The sequence below is a fragment of the Marmota marmota genome, unplaced genomic scaffold (genome assembly GCF_001458135.2).
Source record: "Marmota marmota marmota unplaced genomic scaffold, marMar, whole genome shotgun sequence".
Lineage (NCBI taxonomy): Eukaryota > Metazoa > Chordata > Mammalia > Rodentia > Sciuridae > Marmota > Marmota marmota.
The window spans coordinates 3,567,958-3,579,336 of NW_025999913.1; the positions used below are offsets into that span (position 1 = coordinate 3,567,958).

An 11,379-nucleotide genomic window follows, 5' to 3' on the forward strand; every position below is an offset into this window, starting at 1 on the left:
TCCAGGGTCTTTTCAACATGGTCCCTCTTGCTCACTGTGCTCCAGCAAATCTGTCTCCCAATTTCCCACATCAGGACCTTTATCCTTATTCTATTGCCCTAAAATTCTCTTCTCCCAGCTCTGTAAGTTGGTTATTAGCCTCCTCTTGGTTTCTTTTGTTTGTTGTCTTGCTTTTTGGTGCTGGGGATCAAACGTAGGGCCTCACATACGCTAGGCAAGGGCTCTGACACTGAGCTGGAGGCCCAAGTGGGAAGGCCCATAGCTCAAGTGTCACCTCCCTAGAGATGGCTTCCTTGACCAGTCACAGCCTATCAAACACAGAATCTCCCAGTTCCTAGTTCTTGCAAATATGTACCAAGGATTTTAATTCCTCCTAACCCGATGAAGTGGTCCCTTTTATTCACATTATCAGTCCAGTCTTAAAACAAGAAAACTGAGTCTGCCCAGTGTGGTGGCGCAAACCTTGAATCCCAAAGACTCCAGAGGCAGGAGGATCGCAAGTTCAAAGTCAGGCTCAGCAACTTAGCAAGGCCCTAAGCAACTTAGTGAGAACCTGTCTCTAAATAAAATATAAAAACAGGCTGGGGTGGTGGCTCCGTGGTTAAGCACCCTTGGATTCAATCCTCAGTTCAAAAACAACAAAACAAAATCTGAGTCCAAAGAAAAAAATGACTATCACAGGCCAAACAGAAAGACAGGAGATGGTCTCAGTCTGGAACCCCTCACAGCCCACTCCAGGGGCCTCTTCACCCCGCCTTTCACATCACCTGCATATTGCTTTTCAACACTTTTAATAGTATGGATATCATCTTGTTCAGTTATTTCTGCAATGTCAGCCTCCTCATTAGAATATAAGCAACGTTGAGGTCAGAGACCATCACTGGATCCCCAGGGTCTCCCATATGGTAGGCACTTGACAAATAGTTGGTGCCTAAATGAATAACTAAATCAAGAGCAGGGTTTGGATCAGAAACTTAAAATGCTTACGTCGATGGCTGCCCTGATTGTCGCACCTACCACGGTCCACATCTGTGTGACCACTAACGATGGAGCAGATCATTCTCGTGTCGAGGGGTTGAATAATGTTACCTGTGCTGTGTCTATTTTTCAGAGCAAGTTTACTATGCGGGTCCTGTTGATAATTCTAGTTTTGATGTTCCTGAGGTAAGTCTGAGTTTTCTGTCTTACGTTGTTACTTGATTATTGTATTGAACATTTCGTGAAGATGGAGACAGAAGTAGAAGAAGAGCGGGGAGAAAGGAGGAGGAGGAGGAGGAAAAGCAAGGAATTAAACAGTTTGAGACTTTTCCATAGGCCATCACTAAGAAGACCCTTTCTCAATAAAGCTGTTACTCTATAGTGGACACTTAGAAGTGTTCAATGCATGGCTTTGCCCTTTTGGATGTTCATTTGATGTGTCATTGAAACTTTAGGGATTTTCCAGGCACAAACCCCACTGAGAAGGATGCTGGAGTCTTGTGCACAGGATTGCCAAGGTCTATGGGGCTCCATATGGCTACACTGATTGGGGTGTGGGGGAGGCACCATGCACAGGCTGGCAGTTCAGAGAAAGGAAGATGCATAAAACCACAAAGGCTTAAATGTCCCCCTTATAACTATTATCCATGGGCTGTGTCTTAGTTCATTTTCTGTTGCTATAACTGAATGCCACAGACTGGGTAATTCATAAAGACTAAAGGTTTATTCCGACCATGGAGACTGAGAGGTCTCTAAGAAGAGGCTGCATCTGGTAAGGTCCTTCTTGCTGGTGGGGACTCTCTGCAGGGTCCCAGTGTAGCCCAGAGCATCACATACTACACAGAAAAGACAGAGATAAACTGCTTTTTATAACAGACCCACTCTACAGACTACCCATCCATCCATTAAGAATGGATTAATCCATTTATGAGGGTATACCCCTCACAAGCTAATCATGTCTTGGTCCCACCTGATCCCACCTGTTTACTGGGGATTAAATTCAACCCAGGTTTCGGTGGGAACATTCGAACCATACATAGCAGGCTAACTAAATAAAGTGCTCATGTCCTGGACCTTCAGTGGCAAGACTCACAACTAACACTAGAATTTTATATTTATTCCATAAAAGTTAAAACTCTGAATAAAATGATTTATGAAATGTCTGAATTCGAGCCGCTCTGGCTTAAGCAATATATTTTCAATATGCTACTCCTTCAAGAATCTTATGGAAGAGCACAAAAACAATTGTGGAAATGTAATCATTTAATTTCTTTGTTTTGTTTTGAACTTCATTTTACCAGCCATCCCAAACCTGAAAGAGCCACAAGAGACGAGACTCATCCATAAGGAATCTCCTCCACTTAGCTTCATTTCTGGGTTTGCTTCCTTTCTGCCCAGCCTCTGGGTTTCTGTCCCACAGCAGCATCTGGAGAGGCCATCTTGGGTTCCTACTGCTCTTGTTCTCACAGCTGGGGTGGAAACCCCAGCTTTCTCTCCTGGAATCTGCAGAGTTTTCTCCTCAGGCCTTTCAGTATAATTTAGAAATTTTTCAAGAAAGGAAAACTCATCCTCTCTTCACTTCTAGGATCCAGGGCCCAAAATCTTCCAGATAGCTTTTTTTTTTTCTCTCCTTAAATCTTTGCTATTTGAATTTTTTTGGTCTCATTTTCCTTCTGATACCCCACAGGAAACCAACATAAAAGTTGCTAACCATTGATTTTCATTTTGCATAATTGGCTTTTTCTTTAACTAGCTGCCCTTAGCAATCGCTGTGAAATAGAAAAGGCCTTTTTAAAGTCATAGAACCCTTCTGAAAGAAAACTCACCAGAGATGTAAAAAGCTTTTCAGGTGTTCCTTGATTTACAAGGGGGCTATATCCTGGTAAACCTACTGTAAGTTGAAAATAACATTAAATCAAAAATGCAAGTAATGCACCTAACCTACCAAGCATCCTAGCTTAGCCACAAGTACATTGTAGACTGTTGGTTGCTATCGCTTGGGATTGTGTGGCTAATGGGAAGAAGCCTCAGTTCTCTTTTGGTGCCCAGGATCAAGAGAGGATCATACTGCATATCACTATCTTGAGAAAAGATCTAAATTCAAAATTCAAAGTATCTTTTCTACTGGATGCATATCACTCTCAATTCATCCTAAGTCGAACCACTGTGACTCAGGGACCAAACCTATTGCAGTCATTTGCTATGCTTAGAAGAAAAGCAGTACCTTCCTTCCTTAACCCAGAGCAGTGCTAAAGGAGGCATGGCCTGATGTGAGGCCAAAGCCATGGTCAGGTCTCCTGGGCCTGGGCCTGGGCCTGGGCCCCCTCCCCTTCTGAGGCTCATGCCTGGGACAATGGCAGTCCCTGCTCGGTCAAAAATGCGGCTCAATATTAAGTGCCTTGGTATTACTCTTCATTTATTTTTTAGGTAGAGAAATAGACAAATACTATTTTTAGTTGACATGTACTAATTATACATATTTATAACATATACTGTGATATTTCAATGTTTGTATACAAGGTACAGTCATAAAATTGGCATGTCTATCACCTCAACATTTATCCTGTGTTGGAAACATTCCAGACCATCCCAAATAGCTTATTTTCCATCTAGCACACCCAATTATTTAGCCTAAATTGAAGTCTTGCATGCAATATTATATCTGTTTATGCCTTCTGTCTTCTTAATTAGAATTTAGAGATCCTTTGGCTTCCCAAAGCATATGGACAACAAAGTATAGGTACAGTCTGAACCATGTATTACCAAGGAAGCAAATACACATTCCTAACTCACAAATCCAGTGTCCTCCTCAAGAGCACAAAGACTGCAGCCGTCTGTCCACCTGTCCCCAGATTGTCACAGTTGCCTAAAGACTATTACCAGAGTATGTGTGTCTTGTAATGCATCATCTAGAGCACCTTCCTCCAAATACTCCATTTTCTTTTCAACTCATAAAGCAATAATGAAAAAACTCATTTGGTTTTCAACAATTTTATAGATTGTGGGCTTACCTGCACTTGGAGAGTTAAAAGAGAAGTAGAGAATAACGATGATGATGATTATGGTGGTGATGGTGGTGATGGTGATGGTGGTGGTGGTGGTGAAGAAACACCATCAGATAAATTTCAACTGGCCTTTACTCATAATTCATTCTCCAACTTTTACACTGCTTTGGTGAAATTCCTAACACTGCTTCTAATATCAGAGTTGCTTGACATTTGACCTGAAGAATCACAGAATCCTCAAGATGAATCACCTAATCAGTCCTCACATCCAAAGAACCACCCAGAGCATAGCCTTCTTCTCTCAAATGCAATTTCCACCTGAGCCTTTGCTAATTGCTAGAAAGTTGCCCTCTGCTACCAAAAGCTGCCGATCTTGCAACTTCTATCCAATGGTCTGATTTATTCCTTCCCTCTGGCTTGATACAGATTAAACTCCTTCCCTCCTTTGGGTGACAGGCAGTTCAAAGATGTGCCAGGCATTTCTTACGCATCCTTCTCTCTTGACTTTTCTGTTCTGCTTGCCATTACCTCTCACCATTCTGAGTTTTCTTCTCCAGACTGGTGAGTCTACAGACATGCTACCACAGTGTGCAGAGAACAAGACAGAAGCATGTCAACCCCTGGGATATTCCCACAATTCCTCATATAGCATGGCTCTCATGGCCTCTTCTAAGTGGTGATATGCCACCTGCAAATGAAGGGAGCCCTCTCTGGAGTACTGTTGCTAGAAAAGAATCCTGAAAGATGGCACCCTTCTTCATGATGGAGCATTTTAGTTCTATGCTGTGCCCCCACAGGGATTTCCTCCATTTCAAAAATGATACTTTATCCTCCCAATTGCCCAGGCCAGAAGGCTTTAATCCATCTCTTGCCTCTCACTCACTTGGGTTTCCTCAGCAATCACATTGGCTCTTCTTTCCAAATCTATCCCAACCCAAGCCCCTTCTCCCTATCCACCAAGTCATGCTCACCTCTCACCTGGATGACTGCAGTCTTCTCCTACCTCATCATAAGGCTTCACCCTTTCCCCCTACAGCCTCTTTTCAACATGGCAGCCAGAGAAATTCTATTCACACATAAATCAAATGCAATCCCTCTTCTGGGGAAAACAGTCATAACTTGAGTCCCTTTTAGACTGGAAGCCAACATCCCCACCCTGACCTGTGAGGTCCTAAGGTTCTGGATTCCTGTGGGCTCCCACTCTCCCCTCCTCTCCTTTCTGTCCTGGCAGCCCCACTGGCTTCCTCAAACACTGAGCCATCAGCCACAGAGCACCATGGCGCCCCCCTGCACCTTCTTCAGGTCTTTGCCTAAAGGTCCTTCTCTTGACCACTGTCCTCAAAATTGCAAACCAGTTGAGGATACAGGGGTAAAGGTGCATTCATACTTTGTTGGTGGGACTGCATACTAGAACAACCACTTTGGAAAGCAGTATGGAGATTTCTCAAAAGAGGAGAAATGGAACTACCATATGACCCAGATATCCCACTCCTTGATATTTATCCAAAAGAACTAAAATCAGCATACTATAAGGATGCTGGCACATCAATATTTATAGCAGCTCAATTCACAATAGCCAAGTTATGGAACCAACCTAGGTGTCCTTCAACAGATGAATGGATAAAGAAAATTTGGTATAGACACACCATAGAGTTTTACTCAGCCATAAAGAATTAAATTATAGCATTTTCTCGTAAGTGGGTGGAACTGGAAAACATCATGCTAAATGAAATAAGCCAGACTCAGAAAGTCAAGGGGCAAGTGCTTTCTCTCATGTGCAGAAGCTAGAACAAAATAAAGGGGGAAAGGCAGGTTGAACATAGAAGGGAAATCAGTGGAGTAGAGGAAGGGGACAGAGGTGGAAGGAAGTGGGATGGGATGGAATGTGGAGTGAAATTTACCAAATTCTGCTGTGTATGTATATGAATATTCCACAGTGAATTTTAAAAATTCAAAAAACAATAAATAAATACAAGGAAGACCAGTAGAGTATAGAAAGGGAAACGGGGAGGAAGGAGGGGAGAGAAACAGAAAGGACTGGGGACTGACATAGAGCAAATTATATCCATGCATGTATGATTATGTCAAAATGAAGCCTGCTATTTTGCATAATGATGATGCACTCATAAAAACATTTTGAAAACTGCAAACTAACATTATTCCCACCCTCCCCAGCTCTCCCACCCACTCCTTCCTGCCCTGTTCTCCTTAGCATCAGTATTTAGCAAGCTCTCCATGGTCCCTCATGTGTGGCTCGTTCATCTCTCCCAGAAAGACAGAGCCCCACAGGGCAAGGAGTTGGTTTGTCTTCTTCTACTTCATCCCCAGTGTCTGGAACCAGGCCTTATACATAAGAGATGCTCAATAAATACAGTCCATCTGGGGGGTTTGTTCCAGGATCCCCTCAAATGCCCAAATCCACAGATGCTCAAGTCCCTTAGATAAAATGGTGTAGGATTTGCATACGACCTATGCACATCATCTGCATATTTTAAATCATCTCTAGATTACTTAGAATACCTAATACAATATTTAATATAATATAAATGTTGTATAAATAGGCAGGATGTGGTGATGCATGTCTATAAACCCAGCAATTTAGGAGGTTGAGGCAGGAGGATGCAACTTCAAACCCAGACTGAGCAACTTAAGGCCCAAGTTACTTAGTGAGATCCTGTCTCTACATAAAATATAAAAAAAAAAAGGACTGGGGATGTGGCTCAGTGGTAAAGTGCCCCTAGATTCAATCCCTGGTACCAATATATACATTTTTTTACATAAATAGTTTTTATACTGTATTGTTTAGGGAATAATGACCATGATAAAAGTCTGTAGCTGTTCAGTACAGATGCAACCTTTTTCAAACATTTTCAGTCTGCAGTTGGTTGAAGCTGTGGATGTTGAAACCACAGATCAAGAAGGCTGGCTGCTGAATGATTGACTATAGTGTGTGTCCCCTGCCTAATAATTCTCCCTGTATCTCTTGCAGGGAGAATACCAGGTTTTGCTGAAACTATATAATGAAAACCACTCCACAGTGGCTTGTGCCAATGTCACTGTCATTGCCTCCTGACTGTGGCCTGCAGGCAAAAGCACAGTAAGCTCATTCTCATGGGGACTCCAAGGTCCCCAGACTCAACCTGCTTTGTAAGAAGAACCAGTTGATAACAGAGAGACTCTGAAGAACTTCCTGAGCAGTGCAGCGGCTAAGTTGAGCCCCAGGATCAGATGTCCCCACACTGCACAGATGGAATGAAGCCCTGGAAATTATGTGCTTCCGGGGAGCCTCTCAGTAGTCACTAGGCAGTCTTTAGGGTCATTTCTTCCCTAATTAGTAACTCAGACTCACCTTCTTTTGAATTCCTTAAGAGCTTTTCCTCACCGTTACCCAGAATAAAGAAAACTAGCTCACAAGTCTTCAGCATGAATTTTTCAAAACATTGTAGAACAATACTGTCATTAAAAAGTCATTTTCTCCAGATACAGTCAGGTGTCACCTGCTGGCACAGCATAAGTCCCTCTAAGAAATTCAGAAGCATGATGCTCCATCTACAACTAGAGAACCTCACAAAACGCTCGTTTCCCCTTCATCCTCTGTGTCAGCCAGCTTTCCGTCACCATAATAAATACCAGGGAAAATTGACCTATGAAGAGAAAAGGGTTACTTTGGCTCACAGTTTTGAAAGTTCTGTCCACAATCATTTGGCCCCTGCTGCTTTAACCTGTGGCCAGCCAGCACATCATGGTGGGAGCATGCGGTAGAGCAAATCCACTCACCATATAAGCCAGGGAGCAAAGAGGAAGAAGAGGGATCAGGGTCCCACAGTCCTCTTTAAGGACACACCCCAAATTTCCTAAAGACCTTCCACTAGACCCCACCTGCTAACGGCTCTCCCACTTGACAGTAGTGCCACCCCAGGGAGTCAAGCCTTCAACACAGGCCTCTCAGGACATTCGAGATCCAAACTAGAGCATCCCCCAGAGCATGATTATACCTGATCTCAGCACATGATGTCACTCATTCCTACATTCATTCATTTATTTAAGGAAACAGGGCTCAACACCTAGCATATAAGGCACTGTGCTCCTAGAGCACACTGAGAACAAAAACAGGTACTGCCCTTGTCTCCAAGAGGCAGTTCCTGAAATATTAAGAAGCCACATGACCAGCAGTGAACAAATTCATCTGCATCTTCAACTCCTCAATAAATGAGCAAGTTGCCCATCTTATTTCCAGAGCCAGCTCCGAAGCCCAACTTCTCATCTCCTGGAGTACAGATGGCATGGTAGGCTCTGCAGTCCCTTCAACAGTCCCTCCTCCCCGCTCCTCTCCTTCCATTGTCCCTGGGTCCAGTGTCTGGCCCTCTTGCTCCTGCCACTGGTCTTCAGTAGGATGGGTGGGCTGACTTTGTCATCTAATCATCTTTTTTTTTTTTTTTTGAGAGAGAGAGAGAGAAAGAGAGAATTTTTTAATATTTATTTTTCAGTTTTTGATGGACACAAAATCTTTATTTTATTTTTATGTGGTGCTGAGGATCGAACCCAGCGCCCCGCGCATGCCAGGTGAGTGTGTTACCGCTTGAGCCACATCCCCAGCCCATCTAATCATCTTTTATATCACAAAAGTGCCACTATGTTAGAGATTAAAAGAGGAAAAATCCCATAGTTCAAAAAAGGCTTATTGTTATTAATTCCTACATGGAAATAATTAAACCACCTGGAATGGCCAGCCGTAAGCTCCTGGTTGCCAAACCAGCATCTGAGCTTTTCTGGGTAACTGAGAGAGAAAATGATAGCAGCTTCCCCATCTGGTCTGTAATCCTTCAGATAAGACATTTATGACTGCACCAGGCTCAGGAGCAAACCTCTGGACACAAATCCAGGGAATGGTGCTGTCATACACAAGAAAAGCAAACAATTTCTGACCCTTCACCATTCCCTTCAGCTGGAGATATTTGCCCTGCTCTCTTCTCAGTAAACAGTCCTACAACTAGCAAAGGGCCCGAGGAGATTCTGTGTACTCACATATCCCAACAACACAGGACAGCTGTTACAAGATTCCAAAGGCACACGCAGAACTCAGCTGCTCCCTATCCTTTGCACTTCTCCTTTAATTTGACATTGGGGATGGGGGCGATTCAGATACTGTTGGTTTGGATTAAATAGTGATTTCCATACATGGAGCTGACCCTTGGCATGGCTGAGTGACTGCACCAGCAGTTTTACTAAGGATGTGACTTGAGAGAAAAAGAAAATGTTTCTCTATCCCCAAATATGCTTTTTCTTAATGTCCTGTCATGGGCCTTGGAATAGGCACCCCAGGATTCAGGAGGAGTGAGTACCACAAGCCAAGCTCAAGCCAGACCTCTGGGTGGTGGTCCAGGGGGTGGTAAAATGGTCCAATCTATCCAATACCCTAAATTTACTTCTCTTCTCACAGAGTTTGCTGCTGTTTCAAAAATCACCATCAAAACCTACAAAGATTTGTTCACAATAGACTTGTGAAAGGGGAGTAGAGTTTGGTCCAGAATTAATTGATGTCCCCAGAACCTAAGAACTCTTGTGGAAATCAACCAGCTCCAGTCACTCTGACACCTACCAGCCCTGCTTTATATTTTGAGGGAAATTTCAATCCCTGTCTATAAAGCATTTTTAAAATATTTTTGAAGGAAATTTCAGAACTCAACCTGGGTCAAAAGTACTGAGACTTGGTTTGCTCCTGTGACCTCTGAGCCCTGAGGAGACCCAGGTAGCTGCCAGGGTTTGCTGTGGAGGTTCACACTATCGCTAGCCTTTCCCCTCCATTTCTCTGCCCATCTTCCTTCTGCCTCTGGCCTCCCGGAATATTGGCTTCACACCATCAGGCAGTCTCTCCTGGAACCACGCCATCTCAGCAGTTGCCAACCTCACACGCACTCTGTCCTCAAGGCTGAAGATGAGAGCCCTGCTTTCTCCTGAAGCCCCGCCTTTCATTTCTGATTGGACTAGCTTGGGTCACATGACCACTCCTAACCAATCACTTTGGCCCTTCCCTGATTGGCTTGGCCTAAGTCACAGGCTCCACCCTTGCAGATGAATCAGTGTCAGTGCTAGAGGTGCCACGCATTTCCTCAGTGGATGTGCAGCGGGGAGTCCAAAGAAGGTGAAGGGAAAAGATGCTAGAAATTGAGAACAAATGTAGAATCAGGCCAGTTTTTGAGTTATGATCCTTCCCCAGCTGCTCACTGAGCAAGTAACATGTTTTCTAAGCCTCCATTTCCTCATCTCTGAGTTCCAACTGTAATAACCTTATAGAGAAACTCTGAGAATTAAATGCGAGAATGCATATAGAGCACTTAGTACAGTGCTGGGCATCTTATTCAATAAAAGTGAGTTATTAGTGCATTAGGGTGGATGCTCACCTGTGCAGATAGAGCACTGGGTTGCCTAGTTTCCTTCTCCTGCCCTCTTACATCAGGGGCAAATAATCATAGAAGCCCAGCCCTCTCTCATAAACCCACATTCCTTCCTAGGTCCTGAAACGGTTCCTAAGGGTAGCTAGCTTTCTCAGACCTGGGAGGGGGCATGTTCCCTGAGCTGTCTGCATGGACCATAACTCTGCAAAATATGTAATAGTAACATTTTATCCCAAAACAGAAAGACAAGTTTCCCCCAAAACAGAAACACTACAACCAGGCCAAAAAAAGGGCCTTTGAAATGTGTGTGTCTTTTAATTAAACTTGTTTCCTGCAAATAAAGACACACAGCCAAGATGTGAAGAACTAAATGTAACATCTGCAAATTTAACAATTACGCCTGCCTTCAGAAAAAAAGAACAAAACCCCAAAATAGCTAGTGAGAGAATGGAAAGGGCCGCATCCTGATTATAATCTGGACTTGTTAGAGGGGAGACAGTTTACCATCTCAGCAGTTTCATTTCAGATTTGAATTGGCTGGATTCTTCTCAGTTGCCAAAAACAGTGCCCCTGTCTAATTTCCCAGTCGCTTATCAGGCAAGTAGGGGTCCTGTAGGAGTCAAGAATGAGTTATTTTATCTCTAGTATTATATATCTTCAGTTTTTCAATTTGGAACTGAAACCTTCAGCTGTATTCAAATGTAACAGCCTGATTTTTTTTTTTTTCTGTAACACAGCTTTCCTTTAACATGTGCTGTGGTTTGGAATAGTGTCACCCAAAAGCCCATATGTCAAAGTCTTGGCCCCCAGACTGTGTTGCTTCCTAGAATGATGGTGGAGCCTTTAAGAGGTGGGGCTTAGTGAGAGGTCCTTAGATCATTGTGAATGTGAGACCCCAGCCAGTTCTCTTTCCCTCTGCTCCCTGGCTGATGGGTGAGTCATTTTGCTCTCCTACATGCCCCACTCCATTTGTGCTGTCCCACCACAGATCCAAATTGATC

General features: G+C 43.5%; 1 protein-coding gene across 2 annotated transcripts in view; it reads left to right on the plus strand.

The window, feature by feature from the left end:
- Nucleotides 1-7,397, plus strand: part of Ly86 (lymphocyte antigen 86) — a 71,122-nt gene extending 63,725 nt beyond the window's left edge. The window contains exons 5-6 of one of the 2 annotated variants that reach the window (XR_007346185.1): nucleotides 1,112-1,164; nucleotides 6,973-7,001. Coding sequence is in view for 1 of the 2 variants with exons in the window: in XM_048799749.1 (XP_048655706.1) it covers nucleotides 1,112-1,164; nucleotides 6,973-7,056 (137 nt within the window). In the remaining variant the exon portion in view is untranslated. Of the gene's footprint in view, nucleotides 1-1,111; nucleotides 1,165-6,972 lie in introns of both variants that reach the window. The other variant, XM_048799749.1, reaches the window with a different exon arrangement.
- Nucleotides 7,398-11,379: the final 3,982 nt, after the last annotated feature.